The 23,993-nt window shown below is 42.4% G+C and overlaps 1 protein-coding gene across 2 annotated transcripts in view; it reads left to right on the top strand.

Annotated features, from left to right (window-relative positions):
- LOC141336102 (protein NLRC3-like) overlaps positions 1-20,489 on the top strand; it is a 51,119-nt gene extending 30,630 nt beyond the window's left edge. For both annotated transcript variants that reach the window (XM_073841614.1, XM_073841613.1), the window contains 5 exons: positions 42-215; positions 4,699-4,872; positions 4,963-5,136; positions 5,218-5,264; positions 19,951-20,489. In XM_073841614.1, the coding sequence (XP_073697715.1) occupies positions 42-215; positions 4,699-4,872; positions 4,963-5,136; positions 5,218-5,264; positions 19,951-20,489 (1,108 nt within the window). The remainder of the gene's footprint in view (positions 1-41; positions 216-4,698; positions 4,873-4,962; positions 5,137-5,217; positions 5,265-19,950) is intronic.
- The last annotated feature ends 3,504 nt before the right edge of the window (positions 20,490-23,993 follow it).

Here is a 23,993-nt window from a genome sequence, read left to right on the forward strand (position 1 = left end):
GATGATCTGAATGTTGATGTGTGTGTTCTGATCTTTTTCAGTCTTGCTGGCTGTAATCTCACTGCTCCACATTGTGAAATTGTGGCATTAACTCTTCAGTCCTCAAACTGTGTCCTGGGATGGCTGGATCTGAGTAACAATGAACTAAAGGAATCTGGTGTAAAGTGTATTTCTGACGGACTGAAGAGTCTAAACTGTCAGCTGCAGATACTGAGGTATTTAAGAACATAGAAGAGATAATGTGGAATCTGTCTATATAAAAAGTATATGGCGCCATCAGTATAAAGTGAATGGAAAGATTTGTGAGACAGACGTGGAGATTTCGTATTTCTGATTTATACCTGCTGCGGCGAGGCGTCTGCCCGCCCCCCTAATTTTCATCACCACCCCGTCCCGTATTCGCCGCCCTTCTCCAGGCTCCCGACGGGAGTGGGTGTGTAGGGGAGAGGAGGGGCGTGTAATCGGCTCGGGCTGGCGGCGTGTGATGGGGACACCTGATGTAAATGAAGCCTCATCACCGCCGCTGTTTAAATCCCGAGCGCGCCTCTCCTCGGGAGACCGGTCTCTTTCCCCCGTGCATGCACGCTGGTGTCCTCGCGGGTCCAGGAGGGGGTGAAGAGGGAATCCCGCGCCACAAGAGTTTGGAGAGCCGCCGGACCCGCGGTCCGGTTGAGGCCGCCAGAAGCCGCCGCCCCAGCGCCGGACAGCTCGAGAGGGATGAGCCTGCCGGAGATGCCGCCGCCCTAGCACCCCGGCGCTAGTATGGAAAGCGCCCGCGGCCGCCGGACTCCGCCCCTCTCCTGGACCCTTCCCCTCTGAACACTACCGTTCCGTCACGCTGCCCCAGCACCCGAGGACACCAGACTCCCCTTTTATTTTGGACACTGTTTTACTTTATGGACTCACTTTCCCTTATTTTCTGTTTAATAAAAGCCTCTCCGAGGCCTGACGCCACACCCACTGTGTCTGTCGTTTGCCCCTCCCGCCACACTGCCCAGGTAATTTGGTTGTGTTCTGGTGGTGTTTGTTTATATAGCTCACAGTGGAAAGTCAATGAGAGTGGTGACTGCTGTGGCAGATTCTGTTCATATTCTACAGCAGCAGCATCCAGACATCCCAGTACTTGTTGCAAGAGATAGGAACCAGTTTAAACTGGATATAACAAAATATGTAAAGGGGCAATCAAAGAAAGGGGCAAAATCAAAGAGTAACTTGCTGGATAAATGTTTTGTAAATGTGGACGGAGCATATGTGTCCAGGATAAGGCCACCGGGTGCAAACTCGGATCATAATATGATACATCTTGAACCAGTTAATAAATCTAAGCTGAAAAGCAGTAAACCAGAGTAAAAAAGCATTAACAGACTACATAGGTTTCTGTGTGCAGTCAGTGGTACCAACTAAGGAGATTACAATCTATCCGAATGATAAGATGTACTTTACTAAAGATGTTAGGCATGTGATCAATCTGAAGAAAAATGCTTTTAAGTAGAAGGATACAAAATAATTAAATCGTCTAGAAAAGGAGATCAAGGGGAAAATACAAGAGGCGAAGATGGAACACAAGGTAAAATTGGAAAAGACTTTTAAGAGCAAAATAGTTATGGGATACAATGAAAGGGATGACTGGATTGTCAACAACACAGAAACCTATAGTGGTAGATGATGAGATGGAGTTTGCAAATCAACTACTTACATTTTTCTCTAGGTTTGATAAAGGGAATATTTCAGGTCAGAGTATTAATATTCTTAATTCAGTCATACCTGAGTGATCAGATAATTGATTTTACATTTGAACAAGTAAGGAGTACTTTTGAAAGGTTAAATCAGCAGGAAGGCTACAGAAAGGCTAGACGCATTTTTAAACATTCTGCAAATGAGCTTGTGCCTGTGAGCTCGGGCTGCATGATTATGACAAAAATCATAATGGACGATTATTCCCTTGAAATTGCAATTGCGATTATTAATTATGATTATCACAATTTTCACTAATTGATGTTTTAAAAAGATTTATACCATTATTTGAAGCAACTGCATGCCATAATTGTATATAGAAATTAAAAAAGCTGAAAACACAAATGTCAACAATACATTGGTGTCTTTAAATAAAAAAAGTACAAATATGCAATATGCATAGGGATATGCTGGTATCAATTTTCATGTTGTATTTAATTGATAATGCTTTTATCACGGTATACGGTATTATCATGGTATTTAAATTTATTTGCAAATAAAAAAAAGCTTCGAGTAACGTATATTTTTACGATACAGTTGATGGGAAAACCTCGGTGCTTCGAAAAGCTTAATTTTCCCATCACTACTAAAAAGTGCAAATAAAATGTGTGTGTCGTTTCTCCAAAAAATTTCTCCAAAAGATGAACCCCGGCTGGCTGGCCATCGGTCCCTTATTCTGTGTCAGACTTAACTTTCTTTGAAGTTGTCTTCAAGATAATGCAGCGAGTGGGGCTTGAGGAAGTAATGCCACCTGTGTCGATATTGCATTATACATTTAATTATAGTTATCGTCACATGACCAGCATTTACGTTTCGTCTCATCTCATTTTCTTCATGTGATAAAGGTTCGTTCACGAAAGCAACACTACCTAAGATTAATGAATGTTTAGAAAATTTTTTAGTCGCAGTTTATGTTATGTGTATAGCCTATTAAGTCTAAATTTTTCAGTATTTAGTGCTGTGATGAACACCATAGTAAATACACTACACTTTTCAGAAACAGAAAGCTGTTTTGTTTACAGGGTTTCCAGGGTAACGGCTGCATTATGTTTAGTGCCATCTGCTTTCAGAGAATGAAAGTGCTCTTTCATCCAGAGCATCTCTCATGTGCTCTGCCATGTGCTTCTCATCCGTGCTTGTTTACATCAGAGGACACACCTGTCTTTTAGGCAGCATACAGCGCTGTTGTGCATTGTAATTTTAAAATGCATTCATAATTATGACTAATTTGTTATAAATAATTATTCTCAGTATTTTGATGTGCCCATGATAAAAATATGGATTCGCCTCTCACAACTTGACATGCTAAAACTTGACACGCCTCTTATGTATGCAGAATAATGAACGTTTTTTTTTTCTATTGTCTTTTATCAAGTCCACAGTCAACGCAGCTGTCCACCAGGACATTTTAGAGCACTTCATGCTTCCTGCTGCCGACAAGCTTTTTGGAGATGATGGTTTTATTTTCCAGCAGGATTTGGCATCTGCCCACAAAACCAAAACTACCAGTACCTGGTTTAATAGCCATGGAATAACTGTACTTGATTGGCCGGCAAACTGGTCTGACTTAAACCCCATTGAAAATCTATGGGGTATTGAATCCAAAAGTATGTAAGATGCTGCTGGGGTGTGAAGGCTCTTTGGTCACGGGAATCTTTACATATCTTCAAAAAACTCATCAAACCAAGGCACTCAAAAATCTTCTTAGAAAGAATAAAAAATCGATGGGATATTGTCAAAAGGAAGATGAGGGAACAGAGACCCTGAAATGCAGACGAGCTGAAGGCCAATATCAAAGCAACTTGGGCTACCATAACGCCTCAACTGTGTCAAAGGCTGATCGCCGCCTTGATGCTGGAATTAGTGCAAAAGGAGGCCCAACAAAGTACTGAGGACATAATACAGTACATTAACACACTTTTCAGAAGGCCAACATGTGTTTAAGATCCTTTTTTATTGGTCACATGAAATATTCTAATTTTGTGAAATACTGGATTAGTTTTGTTTTTTGTCTTTAATCCATAATCATCAAAATTGAAACAAATCAAGGCTTGAAATATTTCACTTTGTGTGTAGTGAACTAATATAACATACAAGTTTCACTATTTGAGAGAAATTATTAAAATAAATGGACTTTCCCTTGATATTCAAATTTTTTGGCACATACCTGTATATGAACTGAACTCCAATATGGACTGATGACAACAATCAGACATGCAGCGGTAATATTATCACAATATGACGGGGTAAAGAAAGATACATTAACTTACATTGGTGTAAATTTTTACTAGTGTAGCCCAGTACAGCATGTTACAGCACAGTAGCATTATACTGCAAACAGGAACAAGTATATGGGCGTCATATATAGGCCTATATACATTATATATATTTTCAGCCATTTTCTGTTCCGGCCAAAAAACAAAAATGCATCTCAAAACTTGACTGGCTAGATTGCTATCTATTTCTTCTAAAATTGTTGGTCATGTGCTTGAGCCAAGTTAGGGTTAGATCTGTATTAAAAAAACATGTTGGTCTTGTCAGGAAAAGTTATGTCTGACCCTTCTCACATTTTATATGAGGCATATCACTTTTTGCGTTCAAGCAGAGGCTTAGAGTTGCAGATAGTTTAAATCCTTTGAAAAAAATGTAAAATTTATGAATCAGAATTAGAGGTCTTGTATGCCTCTGGGCTCCGGAAAGTAGAAAGGATTATACTAATGTACTGTAGCCATATATTTATATTGTTGTTGTTGTTTTTATTATTGTGTCTATTGTACTGTTTGGTTATTCATTGGTGTGGAAGTGTATTGATGTGAGACAGTACACACTGTTAGATTGAAGAACATTTTTGGAAGAAATTCCAACAATAAAGTGTAATTGAATGTACAGTTAGTCGGTCATAATGTTGATGTGTGTCTGTAGATGATCTGAATGTTGATGTGTGTGTGTTCTGCTCTTTTTCAGTCTTGCTGGCTGTAATCTCACTGCTCAGCGTTGTGAGAGTTTGTCTTCAGCTCTTCAATCCTCAAACTCTGTCCTGAGATGGCTGGATCTGAGTAACAATAACCTGCAGGATTCTGGAGTAAAGATTATTTCTGATGGACTGAAGAGCCCAGACTGTCAGCTGCAGATACTGGAGTACTGAAGAACATAGAATAGATTTTTGACAGTCAGCTGGTCATAATGTTGATGTGTGTCTGTAGATGATCTGACTGTGTGTGTCTGTAGGTTGTCAGGCTGTATGGTGACAGAGGAAGGCTGTGGTTATTTGTCTTCAGCTCTGAGTTCAAACCCCTCACACCTGAGAGAGCTGGATCTGAGCTACAATAACCCAGGAGAATCAGGAGTCCAGCTGCTCAAACACAAACTGGAGGATCCAAAATATAAACTGCAGAAACTCAAGTATGTCCAACACTGATTCTGACATACTAAATGTGTGTGTGTGATGCTGATCTACATTAATGTATGTTTGTGTGTTTATAGTGTGGCTCATGGAGGAGAGATCAGGATGACAGCAGGAATACGAAAATGTAGGTCTACAAACACAGACGCACACACTCTCTTGTTACAATGTATTGCCAAAGCATAGTAAGGCGCTGTCGGCGTATCAGCGTGTGCTGATTGAAATGGCAGCGTCTGATAGTGTCACACTTGATAAGCTAACGAGGCGGCATGGGATTAAAGTTGTGCCGAAGAATGTAGTTTAGCTGTTGCACAGATTGTTGGCCACAGAAGTGTTCTGTCGGCATCAAGAATGAACAGCGCAATTGTCCTGTTCTTAGATGACGCGAACAAAGTTAATGAGATCGTTTCGATTGGAATTGTCATAATGCTTATACAGCGGTAATGCCTTTGATACAGCCCACGAAAAAAATCATATTGTCAAATGTTCCACCATTCATTAAAGATGAATTGATTGAAAGAGAGCTGGCAAGGCACGGGAAGGTTGTATCGCAGATTAAAAAGATTGCCTTAAACACGGTGTTACTTTTAGAAGACAAGTGTATATGATTCTAAATAATGGGCAGGAGTTGAATCTTGCACTGAAGTTTAGGATTGACGACTTTGACTATGTTATCTATGTAACATCAGAAACAATGAAATGATTCAAATGTAACCGTGAAGGGCATCTTGTTCATGCTTGTCCAGAGAACAAAGAGCACAAAACAATTAATAATTCTGATGGAGAGGGACACAAAGAAAGTGTGAGTGAAAACCAACAAGAGAGAGATAGTGATTTAAACGAGAATAAAAGACGGGAAGACAGTAAAAAAGTGAACAAGGAGCTAATAAGTGAACAAGAAGAAATTATGAGTAAGGATGATGAGAAAAAACTAGGACTGCTTTAATTTTTAATTTTTCTTTTGTTAATTTTTAGTTTTTGTCATGCTCAGCCTCCTTTCTTTCCACTCATTTATGAATGATTTAAGGCTGGGCAGTTTAAACATAAATGGTGCAAGGTATTACAGAAAAAGAGCAATTCTGTTCGAATTGATAAAGCAAAAGAATATTGATGTCATGTTTGTTCAAGAGACTCATACTGATGTACTGTACAAAATGAAAGTGCATGGAAGATGGAATGGGAAGGAGAGGTGATTATGAGTCATAAGATTAATATTAGTGGAGGTGTAGCCATTCTACTAAGGAAAAATGTTGAAGTGGAAAATGTAGTTGAGGGACAGTTGTTGAAAATTCGAGCAAAGTTTGAAAATTTTATTGTTGTATTTATAAATGTGTATGCACCAGTTTTAGGAGGTGAAAGGGTATTGTTTCTAAATAAAGTTAAAGATGTAGTAGAGAATTGCAAACCTGATGAGTATCTATTTATTGGGGGTGATTTTAACTGTACAGAAAATGATGATAGAAATTATAAAGAACCTCATAAAGAATCACAACGTTTATTGCGGCAAATCACAAAAGAATATGACTTGTATGATATTTGGAGAGTGTTGAAAAAACACAGAGGCAGTATACATGGACACAAGTGAGAGAATATCATGTAATAATGGCTAGATTAGACAGATGGTATTGTTTTAAACATCATTTTAATACTATTAAGTGTTGTGTAATTTCACATGTAACCTTTTCGGATCATTATTTGGTCAGCTGTAATGTTTTTATTAATGATGTTGAGCCAAGAAGTGCTTATTGGCACTTGAATACTGGTCTTTTGCAAGATAATTCTTTGTGTGAGGTGTTTAAATTTTATTTTTATTTTTTTGGAAAAATTTTAAAAATGGTAAGTCATCATTTGATTCTCTGCAGCAATAGTGGGATAATGGAAAAATACAGATACAGCAACTGTGCCGTATGTATACTCTCAATGCTTCTAGAAACATTTCCCGATCTTTGGAAGATCTAGAGAGAGAAATATTGGAAATACAAAATTCCTTGGAATCGGTAATAAACCAAGAACATATTAAGGTTCTTAGAGAAAAACAAGAAAGTATTATATGATCTGTTGGGTATTAAGGCACAGGGTGCTCTGGTACGATCAAGGTTTCAAAGTGCAGTACAAATGGATGGTCTGTCACGTTTCCGAAATGATGATGTCTGGGTCCAAATGCAGGGAAGGTGTTTTTAATGAACATAAACAAATAAACAAACAAAAACAAAGGCCAACATGGCAAACACGACGGGAACTAGGCAGAGCAGGATAAACACAGAACTGAAGACAGGATACCGGGTACAGGAAACAATGCAGACTCACAAGAGTGGTGGGAGAGTGGAGATTATAAAGTCTGTGGTGATAGTGAACAGCTGTGGAGGAAACGAGTATAATAATCAAATACAGGTGTACGCAATTCAGGGGAGTGAGGTGCGTGAGGAAGGAAGACAGCGACATCGTGTGGAGGAGGGAAAGGCTGCAGCCCAGAGTCATGACAGTACCCCCTCTCTAAGGAACGGATACCAGACGTTCCATAATGTCTGGTGGGTGGTGGAACGGGGGATTGGCGAAAACAGGGGGAGGGATGGTGGGCCAGGCCCGTGCAACGGAGGAACTTGAGCGGACACCGCCGCCAGAGGAACGTGAGTGGACATCGCCGCTCGAGGAACATCAGCGGGCATCGCCGCCAGAGGAAAGTCAGCGAGCACCGCCGCCAGAGGAACGTGAGCTGGCATCTCCGCCAGAGGAACCTCAGCGGGCACCGCCGCCAGAGGAACGTGAGCTGGCACCGCTGCCAGAGGAACGTGAGCTGGCATCTCCGCCAGAGGAACGTCAGCGGGCACCGCCGCCAGAGGAACGTGAGCTGGCATCTCCGCCAGAGGAACGTCAGCGGGCACCGCCGCCAGAGGAACATGAGCTGGCATCTCCGCCAGAGGAACGTCAGCGGGCACCGCCGCCAGAGGAACGTGAGCTGGCATCACCGCCAGAGGAACATCAGCGGGCACCGCCGCCAGAGGAACGTGAGCTGGCATCTCCGCCAGAGGAACGTCAGCGGGCATCGCCACCAGAGGAACGTCAGCGGGCATCACCGCCAGAGGAACGTGAGCTGGCCTCGCCGCCAGAGGAACATCAGCGGGCACCGCCGCCAGAGGAACGTGAGCTGGCATCTCCGCCAGAGGAACGTCAGCGGGCACCGCCGCCAGAGGAACGTGAGCTGGCATCACCGCCAGAGGAACGTCAGCGGGCATCACCGCCAGAGAAACGTCCGTGGGCACCGCCGTCAGGAGAACGTCAGCGGGCACCGCCGCCAAAGAAACGTCCGCGGGCGCCGCCACCGTCAGAGGAACGTGAGCGCACCCCTGCGCGGCTGCCTTCCCCCGAAAGAGCGCCTCCATCGCTGCCGCGTGGCGGACGCGCTCCTGTGCTGCCGCCGCCAAGTGAACGTCCATCGATGCCAGAGAAGTGTAAACGGTCGCCATCCATTCGGGCACAGAGTGAGCGGTCGCCGCCGCCTCGGGAACAGAGTGAGCAGTCGCCGCCGCTTCGGGAACAGAGTGAGCGGTCGCCGCCGCGTTAGGCACAGAGTAAGCGGCCGCCGCCGCGTTAGGCACAGAGTAAGCGGCCGCCGCCGCCGAGCGAGCGTCCACCGCCGCCAGACAGGCGTAAATGAACTCAAAGCGAGCGGCCGATGCCGCCTCAAAGGACATCTCCCCCGCTGGACCCACTGTTGGAGTCTGCATTCTGTCACGTTTCCGAAATGATGATGTCTGGGTCCAAATGCAGGGAAGGTGTTTTTAATGAACATAAACAAATAAACAAACAAAAACAAAGGCCAACATGGCAAACACGACGGGAACTAGGCAGAGCAGGATAAACACAGAACTGAAGACAGGATACCGGGTACAGGAAACAATGCAGACTCACAAGAGTGGTGGGAGAGTGGAGATTATAAAGTCTGTGGTGATAGTGAACAGCTGTGGAGGAAACGAGTATAATAATCAAATACAGGTGTACGCAATTCAGGGGAGTGAGGTGCGTGAGGAAGGAAGACAGCGACATCGTGTGGAGGAGGGAAAGGCTGCAGCCCAGAGTCATGACATGGTCCTACCTTTCTTTAGGCTTGAAAAAAGAATGGTATAAATAGAATTATGCATTCTCTGTTATCAGAATCTGGCACAGAAATTACCGAGCCTAAGGAAATTAGGAAAAGAGCAGTGGCGTTCTATTCAGAGCTGTACAGGAGTTTAGTTTATTAAGATCCCCATTAGCTGCTGCAAAAGCAGTAGCTATTCTTCCTGGGATCTATAGACTTTAACAGAAAAAATATTCTTATAACATGAATCAATACATTATACAGACAAAATGGAGTGCACACATTCATACATAACAATACAACAACGTACTAAAAAATAAAACCAAATAAACAATAAACCAATAAAACAACAGCTCTACATTATTCATTATCACAGTTACAACTGTACTACTATAGGGTTCATAATTATCACAGTGTATTCCCTCTCTTCAATCATTCTTGACAAAGAAGCAACACATAGTCTTAATCTTTTACGAAAAGTCATTGCAGTCATTCCCAAAATCAAAAACTGTGGAAGAGAATTCCATGCCACCATTGCTATATACAGCACTGTCCTTTGCATAAAATTAGTTCGACACGGAGGTAACAAAAAACGACTCTCTATTGACTGACGAGTGGAATATTGATGCACAGCACTAAAAAAAGACAGTCTGCTGTAAAGTATTTCTGGCATTTTTGTAACAATAATTTTTCTAACAAAATTAATAACACAATAATTAATCCTGCCTTTTACACTTAGCCAAACTAGCCTGGTATTCAAATCTCTAACACTAGTCCTAAAAGGACAGCTTAAAACTACACGAGCTGTTTTATTTTGAGCAACTTGCAATTTTCTTAAATTCATTTCAGTTGTACTTGAACAAATAATTGAACAATAATCCAAATGTGATAAAACTAATGATTCTACTAATATTTTCATCACACGATTTGGAATAAATTTTCTACAATGCTTCACAACTGCCAGACTCCTGCCCATTTTCAATAATATTTGATTTATATGACTATTCCAATTTAACAAACTGTCAACAATCACACCAAGTAGCTTTACCTCAGTGACCTGTTCTATTACCATACCACCCACAGTCAGACTCAACACAGGCGGATCTTTTAACAGATACTTGGATCCTAACACCATACATTTACTTTTCCCTGCATTAATCACCATTTTATTGTCCCTAATCCAATTTTCAATTCTTTTCAGTTCAACTTGTAAAATATTATTAAGTTCAACAGGGGTTTGCGCGGATGTATAAATTGTAGAATCATCTGCATATAGAGCCACAGTGGAATTCTCTAAAACAAAAGGCAGATCATTTGTAAAAATAGAAAATAAAAGTGGCCCAAGGCAACTCCCTTGTGGCACACCACAATCAAGAGTCTGTATATCAGAATTACTCCCATTAAATGTTACAGTAAATTCCCTATTAGCAAGATAACTTCTAACCCATTCAATAGCAGATTTTTCAAAACCATAACAGATTAACTTTTCCAACAAAATTTCATGATCAAGTACATCAAAAGCTGCACTCAGATCTAACAATACTGTTCCAACAATCTTTTTATTTTCAATATCTTTTATCCGATCCCCAGTTATCTGGGCCAAAGCTGTTATTGTAGAATGTTCCTTCCTATATGCATGCTGATAAACAGAAATTAAATCATTTATACTAAAATACATACTAATTTGTTCATAAACAATTCTTTCCATAATCTTACTCAGAATGGGTAAAATACTAATAGGTCTACTATTTTTTCCCGACAGTGGTTCCCTATTATTCTTTATAAGTGGCATAATTTTGGCGACTTTCCAACTAGTAGGATAAATGCCTTTCTCTAAACTTAAATTTATTATATAACTTATAGGCATAGCAATCACATCAGCTACTAATTTTAATAATTTTGCATCAAGGTTATCAGCACCTGATGGTTTCTCATTCATTACTTTTAATAAATTCTCAACTGTAGTAGTACTTACTCTTTTAAAGTCAAATTTGCATGATTTATCTCCCATTATTTTATTACATATTGTTCTATTATTTAAATTACTTTTTTGTTTCAGATTCATACCTTGTCTTAAAGTTAAAACTTTATCCTTGAAATAAGAGCTTAAATGATTTGCGATATCACTGGGTTTAGTCAGAAAGAATCCGTCAACTTCAACAAAAGATGGCACTATTTCAGCTTTTCTCCCCATTATTGTATTCAACATACTCCAAAATTTATTACTATCAGATTTTGCCTCTTTAATCTTATTCTCATAATAGCTTCTTTTTTTTGTTCGATTTAATTTAGTAACATAATTTCTTAATTTTCTGTACATATTCCACTGGATACTGTTGCCTGATGCAATTGCTTCAGCCTTTAATTCATTTCTCAACTTTATGTGCTCCTTAAGTTCTAAATCTACCCAAGGAGCAGCAATGGTTCTTACAGTTATTCGTCTCAATGGCGCATATTTATCCATGATTGGCATTATTAAACTAATAAAAGCCTCTAAGGCTCTATCAGGATCATCCACAACTAATATCTTTGACCAATCAACATTTCTAACTTCTTCACAGTATTCATTTTCATTAAAGTGTTTGAATATCCTTTTGACAATAATTTTCTGCCCTGATTTGGGAACCTTAGTTTTCCTATTAATTGAAACTAAATTGTGATCACTAAAACCTACCGGCATAGAAACTGCTTGTTATGAGTGAGCCTCCCGTAACGTCTCTCCCGCACCATCAGAGGTAGCCTTCACCCGAGTACTAACCTGTCAATTCGGACTCCATTTCCCATGTGCCCCATGCCTTGGATTGACCCTTCACCTGTAGCTCGTTACCCACTTCCTTTATAATGGCCGTCTTCCTGTCTGTTCCTCGTGAAGTTTTGGTTTGCGACGGTGATCAACTTTTCCTTGTGTTGTTTTCCTTGTTATCGATTGGACTGTTTACTCGTGTTTGACTCTAGCCGCCAGCCCCGACCATTCTGCCTGTCTTTCGGACTTTGATTCTAGCCGCCTGCCCTGATCATTCTGCCTGACCTGGTTTTCGATTGTTGTTTACTCTTTGTTTGTATTACTTGTACGTCAATAAACGTGCTGCAAATGGATCCGCCTGCCTCTGACTCATCGTCACAGAAAACTTCACCACCACAGGATCCAGCAGCTATCATGCAGCTTTCCTCCGAGCTTTCAGCACAAGCTAACCAGCTAGCGATCCATCAACATCAACTAGTTCAGCTAACCACGCTAACGGAGCAGCTAGTAAGGACGCTACAAGGCCTCACTATCTCTCAACCCGCTGTTGAACCCAATCCTACGCCGGTAAGCCCTCTCTCTAGCTCTCCAATGCCAGTGAGTCCACGCTTAGCATTTCCAGAGAAGTTTAATGGCAGCCCAACTAAGTGTAAAGGATTTCTGTTGCAATGCTCCATCTTTGTTAACCAGCAACCCGCTCTATGTCCTACCGACTCTAGTAAGATCGCTTTTGTATGTTCGCTGCTTACCTGCAAAGCTTTGGACTGGGCTACAGCTGTATGGGGTGACGATGGGTCCATATTTCCTACGTTTGACTATTTCCTCCAGCATTTTCAGGAAGTATTCAACCACCCCGAGGGAGGAATAAGTGCCGGTGAGCAGCTATTAGCCTTGTCTCAAGGCAACCAAACCGCAGCCGAGTTTGCATTAACATTTCGTACCCTAGCCGCACAAACTACCTGGGTGGAAGATACGTTAAAGCTGCTATTTCGTCGTGGTTTAAGCATTGAACTCCAATCTGAGCTGGCATGCCGTGACGAGGGAAGGAGTCTAACGGCTTTCATTGAACTGGCCATCCAAATTGATAACTTGATACGGTCCCGACGATCTTCACACCACAACACTCCCAGCCACACGACGGGACTGCCCACTGCATCATACTCCGAACCAATGCAACTCGGATTCACCCGCCTCACTCCTGAGGAACGAGAACGCTGCATGCAACTCCAACTCTGCCTGTATTGTGGGAAACCGGGTCACTTCAGGTCCTCCTGCCCCATCCGACCCGGCTCGTCTGGCCACAAGGCGGTGAGTTCCGATGCTCTACATTTTTATTCTACCTCTTGTGTCAAGATACCAGTAGTTTTAACTCTAAAACAGAGGTCTGTAGAAGTGGAAGCACTGGTTGACTCTGGAGCTGCAGGAAATTTTCTGTCTTATGACTTTGCTGAGAAACATCAACTCACTCTAACCCCAAGCACATCTTATTTGGCAGTTGAGGCGTTAGATGGCCGGCCCGTCGGAGTGGGAAAGATCACCGCCCTCACCGAGGAGGTTACCATGCAGATCGGTTCCCAACACTCTGAAACCATCCGGTTCTACGTCATCCACTCACCCAACCACCCGCTTATCCTTGGACTTCCCTGGCTGAGAGAGCACAAACCATACATTTCCTGGAGGAAGGGTGAGATTCAACAGTGGAGTCCAAGCTGCCATGACCATTGCTTATCTTCAAAACCTACCATTTCAGTTAACACCATTACCTGTGCAGAATCCCCCAGCGATGTCTTAGGCATACCAGACGAATACCACGATCTTGCCATCGCCTTTAGTAAGCGCAAAGCTTCCCAACTTCCACCACACCGACCCAGCGATTGCGCCATTGAGCTAATCCCAGGGAGTTTACCACCTCGGGGCAGAATTTTTCCCCTATCCCAACCTGAGTCAGAGGCGATGAGGACATATATTGAGGAGGAGATTTCTAAGGGTTTCATCAGGCCATCTACTTCTCCTGCATCATCGGGCTTCTTCTTCGTTAAAAAGAAGGACGGTTCCCTCAGACCCTGCATAGACTATCGTGGCATCAACGACATCACAATTAAATTCAGGTACCCTCTTCCACTAGTCCCAGCAGCCCTAGAGCAATTACGCCAGGCCAAATATTTCACTAAATTAGATCTACGATGTGCTTACAATCTCATCCGAATCCGAGAAGGGGACGAATGGAAGACTGCTTTTTCTACCTCTACTGGCCACTACGAGTACTGCGTCATGCCCTTCGGTTTGGCCAACAGTCCATCTGTGTTTCAATCGTTTATCAATGACGTTTTCAGAGATATGCTGGACCGCTGGGTGATTGTGTACATTGACGACATCCTTATCTATTCAAGCTCCTTCCAAGATCACATTCTCCATGTCAGAGCAGTTCTTCAACGACTCATCTAGCACCAACTCTACGCTAAGGCTGAAAAGTGTGAATTCCACCAGACTTCCATTTCGTTCCTGGGCTACATTATCAGCCACGAAGGAACTGCAACGTTTTCTGGGTTTTGCTAATTTCTACCGCCGATTCATCCGCGGATATAGTATTATTGCGGCTCCCTTGACGACCATGACCAAACGTAACACCTCACACCTTACGTGGACTCCTGCAGCCATCCAGGCCTTTGCTGATCTTAAGTCACGTTTCACAACAGCTCCCATTCTTCATCACCCGGATCCATCTTCACCCTTCATCGTGGAGGTAGGCGCTTCTAGCACAGGCATAGGGGCAGTGTTATCCCAACGCCACAGTTCACCCGCCAAGATGTTCCCATGCGCCTGTTATTCTCGCAAACTCTCCCCAGCCGAACGTAATTATGATGTGGGAAATAGGGAACTACTGGCCATGAAAGCAGCAATGGAGGAGTGGCGCCACTGGCTAGAGGGCGCCCAACATCCATTCACGGTGTTAACCGACCACAAGAACCTTGAATATCTCCGTTACGCCAAACGTTTAAACCCAAGACAGGCAAGATGGGCTCTCTTCTTTACTCGTTTCAACTTTACCGTGACTTATCAACCTGGAAGTAAGAGCACCAAGGCCGACTCCCTGTACCGCATGACAGAATTTGTGTCACAACCCACCACCGAAGAAACCATCCTCCCAGAGAACCTGTTTATTGCACCCGTCCAATGGGATATCATTACCGAAATTAACCTGCCCAATACTCAACAACCACCTCCACCTGACTGTCCGCCACAACTTACCTACATTCCGGAACCACTACGTAAGCAAGTACTACACTATGTCCACTCCTCGCTCAGTTCCGAGCACCCAGGTATCACTGCTACGCTCCATCTTCTCCAAAATCAGTTCTGGTGGCCTACCATGAATCAGGACACTCAGGATTTCGTCAAGAGTTGCACTACCTGTAATACCTGCAAACCATCTCACCAACTCCCTGCTGGACTGCTCCAACCTTTGCCTATCCCACAACGTCCATGGTCCCACATCGCTATCGACTTTGTCACCGACTTACCCAACTCAGGAGGTAGTACCACCATACTCACCGTAGTAGACAGATTCTCCAAGTCATGCCGCCTCATACCTTTGCCCAAACTACCCACGGCCTTGGAAACAGCCGAGACTCTGTGTAACTTCGTGTTTCGATTCTATGGACTACCTGAGGACATAGTCTCCGACCGAGGCCCCCAATTCACCTCCCGCGTCTGGTCAGCCTTCTTCGGTCTCCTCAATGTCAACATCAGCCTTACCTCAGGATATCACCCGCAAGCCAACGGACAGACTGAGAGACTCAATCAGGAACTCACCCGCTTCCTCCGAACTTACTGCCATAACCACCAGTCCGACTGGAGCAGATACTTAATGTAGGCAGAGTACGCACAGAACTCCCTAGTAAAACCCGCCACAGGCCTAACTCCTTTCAAATGTGTGCTGGGCTTCCAGCCACCTCTATTCCCCTGGTCAGGTGAACCTTCGAACCTACCCTCGGTCAACGAGTGGATGCAACGCAGTGAGGAAACATGGAACCGTGCGCACACTCATCTACAACGAGCCGTGAGACGACAGGAGGAGCAGGCCAATCGTCACCGGCGTCCCGGTCCGGAATATACCCCAGGACAGTGGGTATGGCTATCTACGAGGGACTTACGACTGAGACTACCCTGCAAGAAGCTCAATCCTAGGTATGTGGGCCCATTCAAAATTCTTAGACAAATCACCCGTTTCATTCCGTTTAGACTTACCCACTAATTATCGCATTTCTCCTACCTTTCATGTCTCGTTGCTGAAACCCGCTGATGGTCCGGGAGAGAGGCCAGAGGGGGAGGGAGCTGAGGCCCAGATGCCCCCGCCCATTATGGTCGACAGCGAGGAAGCATACCAGGTCCGAGACCTACTCGATTCAAGACGCCGGGGCGGGGTACTTCACTACCTAATTGATTGGGAGGGGTACGGTCCGGAGGAACGGTCTTGGGTCAACGCCAGAGATGTGTTGGACCCCTAGCTCAAGGAAGCCTTCCATCGAGCCCATCCGGAGAAGCCGGCCCCTTGCCCACGAGGAAGACCCCAGCGTCAACAGTTTCCTCGCTTCAGGAGCCGCTTGCAGGGTGGGGGCTCTGTTATGAGTGAGCCTCCCGTAACGTCTCTCCCACACCATCAGAGGGAGCCTTCACCCGAGTACTAACCTGTCAGTTCGGACTCCATTTCCCATGTGCCCCATGCCTTGGATTGACCCTTCACCTGTAGCTCGTTACCCACTTCCTTTATAATGGCCGTCTTCCTGTCTGTTCCTCGCAAAGTTTTGGATTGCCACGGTGATCAACTCTGAGCGTTTTCCTTGTGTTGTTTTCCTTGTTATCGATTAAACTGTTTACTCGTGTTTGACTCTAGCCGCCAGCCCCGACCATTCTGCCTGTCTTTCGGACTTTGATTCTAGCCGCCTGCCCTGATCATTCTGCCTGACCTGGTTTTTCGATTGTTGTTTACTGTTTGTTTGTATTACTCGTACGTCAATAAACGTGCTGCAAATGGATCCGCCTGCCTCTGACTCATCGTCACACTGCTTTTGAACATAAGTCTGCGGCATTTGTAAAAATTAGATCAATACATGTAGCTATTTTTGTGCCATCAGATCTATAAGAAACTCTAGTTGATTTTTTGACAACTTGTGATAAGTTACAGATATCTGTTAATGAACTTATTTTTAATGAACAATTATTCAAATGCCAATCAATATTCAGGTCTCCTAAAAAATATATTTCATATTTTGTATCACAAACTTTGTCTAACATAGCACAAATCTGATCTAAATAAACTATAGGTACATTAGGTGGTCGATAACAAACACCAATTAGGACAGGCCGAAGATGTGGTAACTGTATTTGTAGCCACAATGCTTCTACACCCACAAAACCAAAATCCTTTCTATTTTTTACAGGTATATGATTTTGAACGTAAATTGCAACCCCACCACCATATGCATTTCTATCGTGTCTATACAGATTGTACCTATTTATTTGCAATAATGAATTGTCCATATTTGTGTCTAAATGTGTTTCTGATATTGCCAGGATATGCAACTTATTATTTGTTAGAGTTTCCGAAATATCCTGAATCTTATTCCTCAGACTACAGACATTTAAATGTGCTTTTCGTAACCCTTTATTGTTTAATCTATCTTTTACCATAACAGTTCTGTCTGATTGAACATCTGTCAATAGTAGAGCCATTCAACAACCATAAATAACAACTAACAAAATAGCAAACTGACAAATCAACATAGAAACACACAGACAACCAAACAAACAAGCAGACATACACACGCAAACACACACACACACACACACCCTCACTCATGCACACCCCACATGTCAACATTTGTAAGCAAAACCAATTGGCAGCCACGCCATCTCCAGACATAAACATAAATTATTCTCACATTACTCTGCAGTAACGGGTTCATAAACAAACTTATGATCATATGGGTATTGTGGAGAATTCCGTTCTACAGTCTCAAAATTCTTCCTGCGACCTCTTATCGAGCCTCATTCATCTCGTTTGTCCAGATCAGGCTCTATGACCGTCTTTAAATATGTCTCTGCAGCTAGATGGTTGGAAAACTTTTTCGTATCTCCTCTGAATGTTAGAATCAAGGTGGCAGGGTGAATTATGCCATGCTTAATTCCCGCACTCCATAGTTTCTTCCTCACGTCCCGAAAACTTGCCCGTATTTTAGCCATCTCCGTTGAAATATCTGGAAAGAAGCGAAGTTTCATTCCGCGAACCTCTAGTACTCTTTCTTCTTTCGCAATCCGCACAATCTCATCTCTCACCACCAGCCTCTGCATTCTTACGATCATTACCCGTTGTCCAGGTTTACTCTTTGATCCAACACGATGCGCCACCTCCACCTCTGGCTCGAGCTGGAGCTTATCACTGAACAACTCTTTTAGCAGTAGAGACATATAACGTGTAGGATTTCCCATCTCAACATCAGAAGTCAGGCCCATAACACGAACATTATATTTCCGACTGTGACTCTCCAAGCGCTCAGTTTTCTCCTTAAGTTCAACATTTTCTTTACGTAGACTTTCATTTACGCCCTCCAGTTTGGTTATACGGCTATTGAAGCAACACAATGAAGTCTCTATTTCACCAATTTTTGTAGCACAACCAAGCACCTGCTCCTTAACAGCATTAAGCTGCGGTTGTAGTCTATTGATTGCCTCATCAAGTTCCTCTCGCATTATCCTGCGAATCAAAGAGGTTAATTCTTCCGTATTAGCCTCTTTAGCTGTCATGTCTGTATCGATCACCTGCTGAGCAAGGTCTACTTCTCCGTGCTTTGTTTGTGCTTTTCTCTTCTTTGAGGGCATAGCATACGACGAACCTTAGGCTTTAACAGATTTTCATACTAGATCAAAATGTTCAAAGATATTTATCATTACCACAGTTTTTGACGAATTTGTCGGAGACTGGCGTTATCCAGCATGCCTAGCCTTCACGCATGCTCACCATGTTGGAATCGTGGAAGTGAACACGTGGAAGAGGAAAAGATAGCCAGTTGCTTTTATGAGAGTCTACCTAAGGTTCCAGAAGGAGCCAATGTGGAACTGGAAAAACCTTTCACGAAAGGTGAATTGTATGATGCCCTAAAGAGTATGGAGTGTGGGAAGGCTCCGGGGATTGATGGTATCCCTGTTGAGTTTTATAAGTCACTCTGGGCTGTATTAGGGGATGATCTGCTAGAAATGCTCAATGACAGCTTGACCAGAGGGTTAATGCCCATGAGCTGCAGAAGAGCAGTAATCACCCTTTTACCGAAGAAAGGTGACCTCAGAAATATTAAGAACTGGCGAACTGTGTCACTCCTGTGCTCTGACTTTAAGATTTTGTCTAAAGCTTTAGCAAGTAGATTAAATTGGGGCAGCCGTGGCCTAATGGTTAGAGAGTCGGATTTGTAACCCAAAGGTTGTAGGTGGGGGGAGTGAATGTACAGCACTCTCTCCACCCTCAATACCACGACTGAGGTGAGTCCCTTAAACAAGGCACTGAACCCCCAACTGCTCCCCGGGTGCTGCAGCAATGGCTGCCAACTGCCAATGCCAATGTAATTGCACGTGCTGCTGGCAATATAGGGATTGGCTGGGAATCAGCAAGAGGCCAATCGGTGCATCTCTACCAGTTAGTGAAGGTATTTGATTGTCAAATTTGACAAAATACCTGTAAAATAACAGTTTTTGTAAAAGTTTAAAAAAGGTTTGCACTTTATTTAAATGAGGATATTTTACTTAAGTTTTTTTTGTTCGGCAGCTGCTGCTACCAGTCACTTGATCATTTTTAACACAGTGAGATCTGGTGGTGATCTTATGAATTATCACCACCATTATTTTTGTAATTTTACATACATTTCCATATAATTTAAGAAAACCGAAAAATACATCTTCACTGTTGTGCTGTTCTTGATGTTTCTGTCTTCTTGTGTTTAGGGGTATGTGATCTCACTCTGGATCCAAACACAGCAAACTCTCAACTCGTTCTGTCTGATGACAACAGGAGGGTCACACGTGTGGACCATCTTCAGCGGTATCCTGATCATCCAGAGAGATTTGAATATGTTCATCAGGTTCTGTGTGCTGAGAGTCTGACTGGACGCTGTTACTGGGAGGCTGAATGGAGAGGACCTAAGGCTGATATATCAGTGTCATATAAAGGAATCAGCAGGAAAAGAGGTTTTAGTGAAGACTGTCAGTTTGGATCCAATGTCAAATCCTGGAGTCTGATCCGCACTAATAACAGATTCATTGTCTGTCATAATAATAACAGAACTGTTATGCCTGCAGATCGTTCATCCTCTAAGAGAGTGGGAGTGTATGTGGATGTGTCGGCCGGCTCTCTGTCCTTCTACAGTGTCTCTGACACACACACACTCACACACTTACACACATTCAACACCACATTCACTCAACCACTCTATGCGGGATTTACAGTGTATTATGCTTCTTCGGTGTCTCTGTGTGATATTTAACAATAGAGAGACTCTCTGTAAATCCTCTTTCTGATGTTCACAGAACACAGTCATCAAATCTCACATCTTTACATTTGTATTCATTTATTTATAATTAGTTTTTCATTGTCATCCAAAAGTTATAATCTAGATCAGACACATACTGTTCTGAATCTTTAATAGAGTAATATGTTTGCTTCCATAGTTATATTGTAGATCAGCAGAATGAAACACAGAGGTTGAATTCAATCAGAATAAAACTTTATTTTTGTGTCTGCAGTGATTTAACACTCAGTTCTCTAAATGAATTGTGTCCAAACACTCACAGTATCGCTACTGAACACAGTTGATCTGGCTGTAATTCCAGTCTTTCAGGAGCTTCAATCTGCTGCCTTGATCACAAAAAAATCTTCATCAGCATCTCTTCTTCTCAAATGATTGTCATTTCTGCTTGATTAGGTCTCCACGAGCACAACAGCTTTATATGACAGGAGCGACACAGCAGCCTCTGAGCCTCAGTTCTCACTCAGATAACATTCACTGTCTGCTTAGATTCATCTCTATGAAAATGTGCATTAATATACAGGTGCTTCTCAAAAAATTAGCATATTGTGATAAAGTTCATTATTTTCTGTAATGTACTGATAAACATTAGACTTTCATATATTTTAGATTCATTACAACACAACTGAAGTAGTTCAAGCCTTTTATTGTTTTAATATTGATGATTTTGGCATACAGCTCATGAAAACCCAAAATTCCTATCTCAAAAAATTAGCATATCATGAAAAGGTTCTCTAAACGAGCTATTAACCTAATCATCTAAATCAACTAATTAACTCTAAACACCTGCAAAAGATTCCTGAGGCTTTTAAAAACTCCCAGCCTGGTTCATTACTCAAAACCGCAATCATGGGTAAGACTGCTGACCTGACTGCTGTCCAGAAGGCCATCATTGACACCCTCAAGCAAGAGGGTAAGACACAGAAAGAAATTTCTGAACGAATAGGCTGTTCCCAGAGTGCTGTATCAAGGCACCTCAGAGGGAAGTCTGTAGGAAGGAAAAAGTGTGGCAGAAAACGCTGCACAACGAGAAGAGGTGACCGGACCCTGAGGAAGATTGTGGAGAAGGACCGATTCCAGACCTTGGGGGACCTGCGGAAGCAGTGGACTGAGTCTGGAGTAGAAACATCCCCAGGTCAAGCCACTTTTGAACCAGAAACAGCGGCAGAAGCGCCTGACCTGGGCTACAGAGAAGCAGCACTGGACTGTTGCTCAGTGGTCCAAAGTACTTTTTTCGGATGAAAGCAAATTTTGCATGTCATTCGGAAATCAAGGTGCCAGAGTCTGGAGGAAGACTGGGGAGAGGGAAATGCCAAAATGCCTGAAGTCCAGTGTCAAGTACCCACAGTCAGTGATGGTCTGGGGTGCTATGTCAGCTGCTGGTGTTGGTCCACTGTGTTTTATCAAGGGCAGGGTCAATGTAGCTAGCTATCAGGAGATTTTGGAGCACTTCATGCTTCCATCTGCTGAAAAGCTTTATGGAGATGAAGATTTCATTTTTCAGCACGACCTGGCACCTGCTCACAGTGCCAAAACCACTGGTAAATGGTTTACTGACCATGGTATTACTGTGTTTAATTGGCCTGCCAACTCTCCTGACCTGAACCCCATAGAGAATCTGTGGGATATTGTGAAGAGAAAGTTGAGAGACGCAAGACCCAACCCTCTGGATGAGCTTAAGGCCGCTATCGAAGCATCCTGGGCCTCCATAACCCTCAGCAGTGCCACAGGCTGATTGCCTCCATGCCACGCCGCATTGAAGCAGTCATTTCTGCAAAAGGATTCCTGACCAAGTATTGAGTGCATAACTGAACATAATTATTTGAAGGTTGACTTTTTTGTATTAAAAACACTTTTCTTTTATTGGTCGGATGAAATATGCTAATTTTTTGAGATAGGAATTTTGGGTTTTCATGAGCTGTATGCCAAAATCATCAATATTAAAAGAATAAAAGGCTTGAACTACTTCAGCTGTGTTGTAATGAATCTAAAATATATGAAACACTAATGTTTATCAGTACATTACTGAAAATAATGAACTTTATCACAATATGCTAATTTTTTGAGAAGGACCTGTAGTGCTTTATATACAATCAGAATCTAGTCTTTTGAGACTTTATATGAGACTCGTACTCTAAATGGTTTGAATTACAAAGAGAATCAATATTTCTGTTAAAGATTTTTTTGTGCATTTAAAATTGAATCTGTACAAAGACAAAAGTAAAGATTTCTGTTTTTAGTGCAAAAGTGCATGAGAGAGACGTGTGTGTACCTAGTATTAACTGTGTTATATTGACCAAAAGTCAGTAATACCGGTAAATGCTGACCTTGTGGGGATATTTGTTGGATATAAATCACAAAAAATAAAATGTTTTGAGAATGAAAAAATGACTGTAGTTTTGTATGAGGGGTAAAGTTAGGGTAAGAAGTTAGAAAATGAACTTTGTACAGTAGAAAAACCATTATGCCAATGCAATGAATCCATTTAAAATAAAAATGTGTGTGTGTGTGTGTGTAGTGGTGCTCAGTTGTGGCCCAAACATTTCTGGCTGGTAATGCACTCTTTTCTTAGTTATGACAGTAGTTCAAATAAACAGGGGTTTGAAAAGTTAAGATTGTCCTAATCAGTAGTTAAATAATTGCTCAAAGATATCTGGGATTATAGGGACAGATTTTGATTTTTTGAGAGGTTGAATGAAACCTCCAAAGTGGACGGATTGTTTGAGTGTTAATGATGACCACAAAAATCCAAGCTGTAAGGTAAATGGAAAGCCACAATTTTTTGTTTGCCCTGAATAACATTAAATAAGCAGAAGAAATGTGATTATGGAGAAGATGATGACCCGTCCAGACAACAGCACACTGTGAACAGAATAACTCACAATACTGCAACATGTGTCAAATAAGATTGTAAATTGACTACAATTTCAATCTATAAAAATATATAAATCTAATTTATCCCTATGACTATTTAAAAAATGCATTTGGCAAACACTAATAAATTGGTGTTTGAATCTTAGAAATCTACAATCCAAGTGAAGTGACATTTAGCCCAGTGTTTCTTTTTTCCATTTTTTAAACTAAATTTAGTTTACCTAGCATTTATACTTTGGGATGTTGCAGTCATATAACATCTTCCAAGTTATGTGAGGCAAACAATGTTCATATTGTCACTGATGATCTGCCAGACTCTCTCTCCTCCACCACCCCAGCGTTCCCTGTCATCTGAATACTACTCACCTGCCCCTGTCAGCGATCACTCACTCTATAGTATAGCACACTATTTAAATACTCAAGTACACACCTGGCCTTGAACAAGGAAAGACTCCTCTTACCTGCTCTCTGTGCTTTCCTGTGAAGATTCCTGGTTCTCCTCGTCTGTTCCTCAAGAGCTCCATCTGCTCTACTTACCTGCTGGTACAATGCTGAGGTGTGAGTTTTTTTCCATCTCTTTTGCAATGT

This window comes from Garra rufa, chromosome 6 (genome assembly GCF_049309525.1).
Source record: "Garra rufa chromosome 6, GarRuf1.0, whole genome shotgun sequence".
Lineage (NCBI taxonomy): Eukaryota > Metazoa > Chordata > Actinopteri > Cypriniformes > Cyprinidae > Garra > Garra rufa.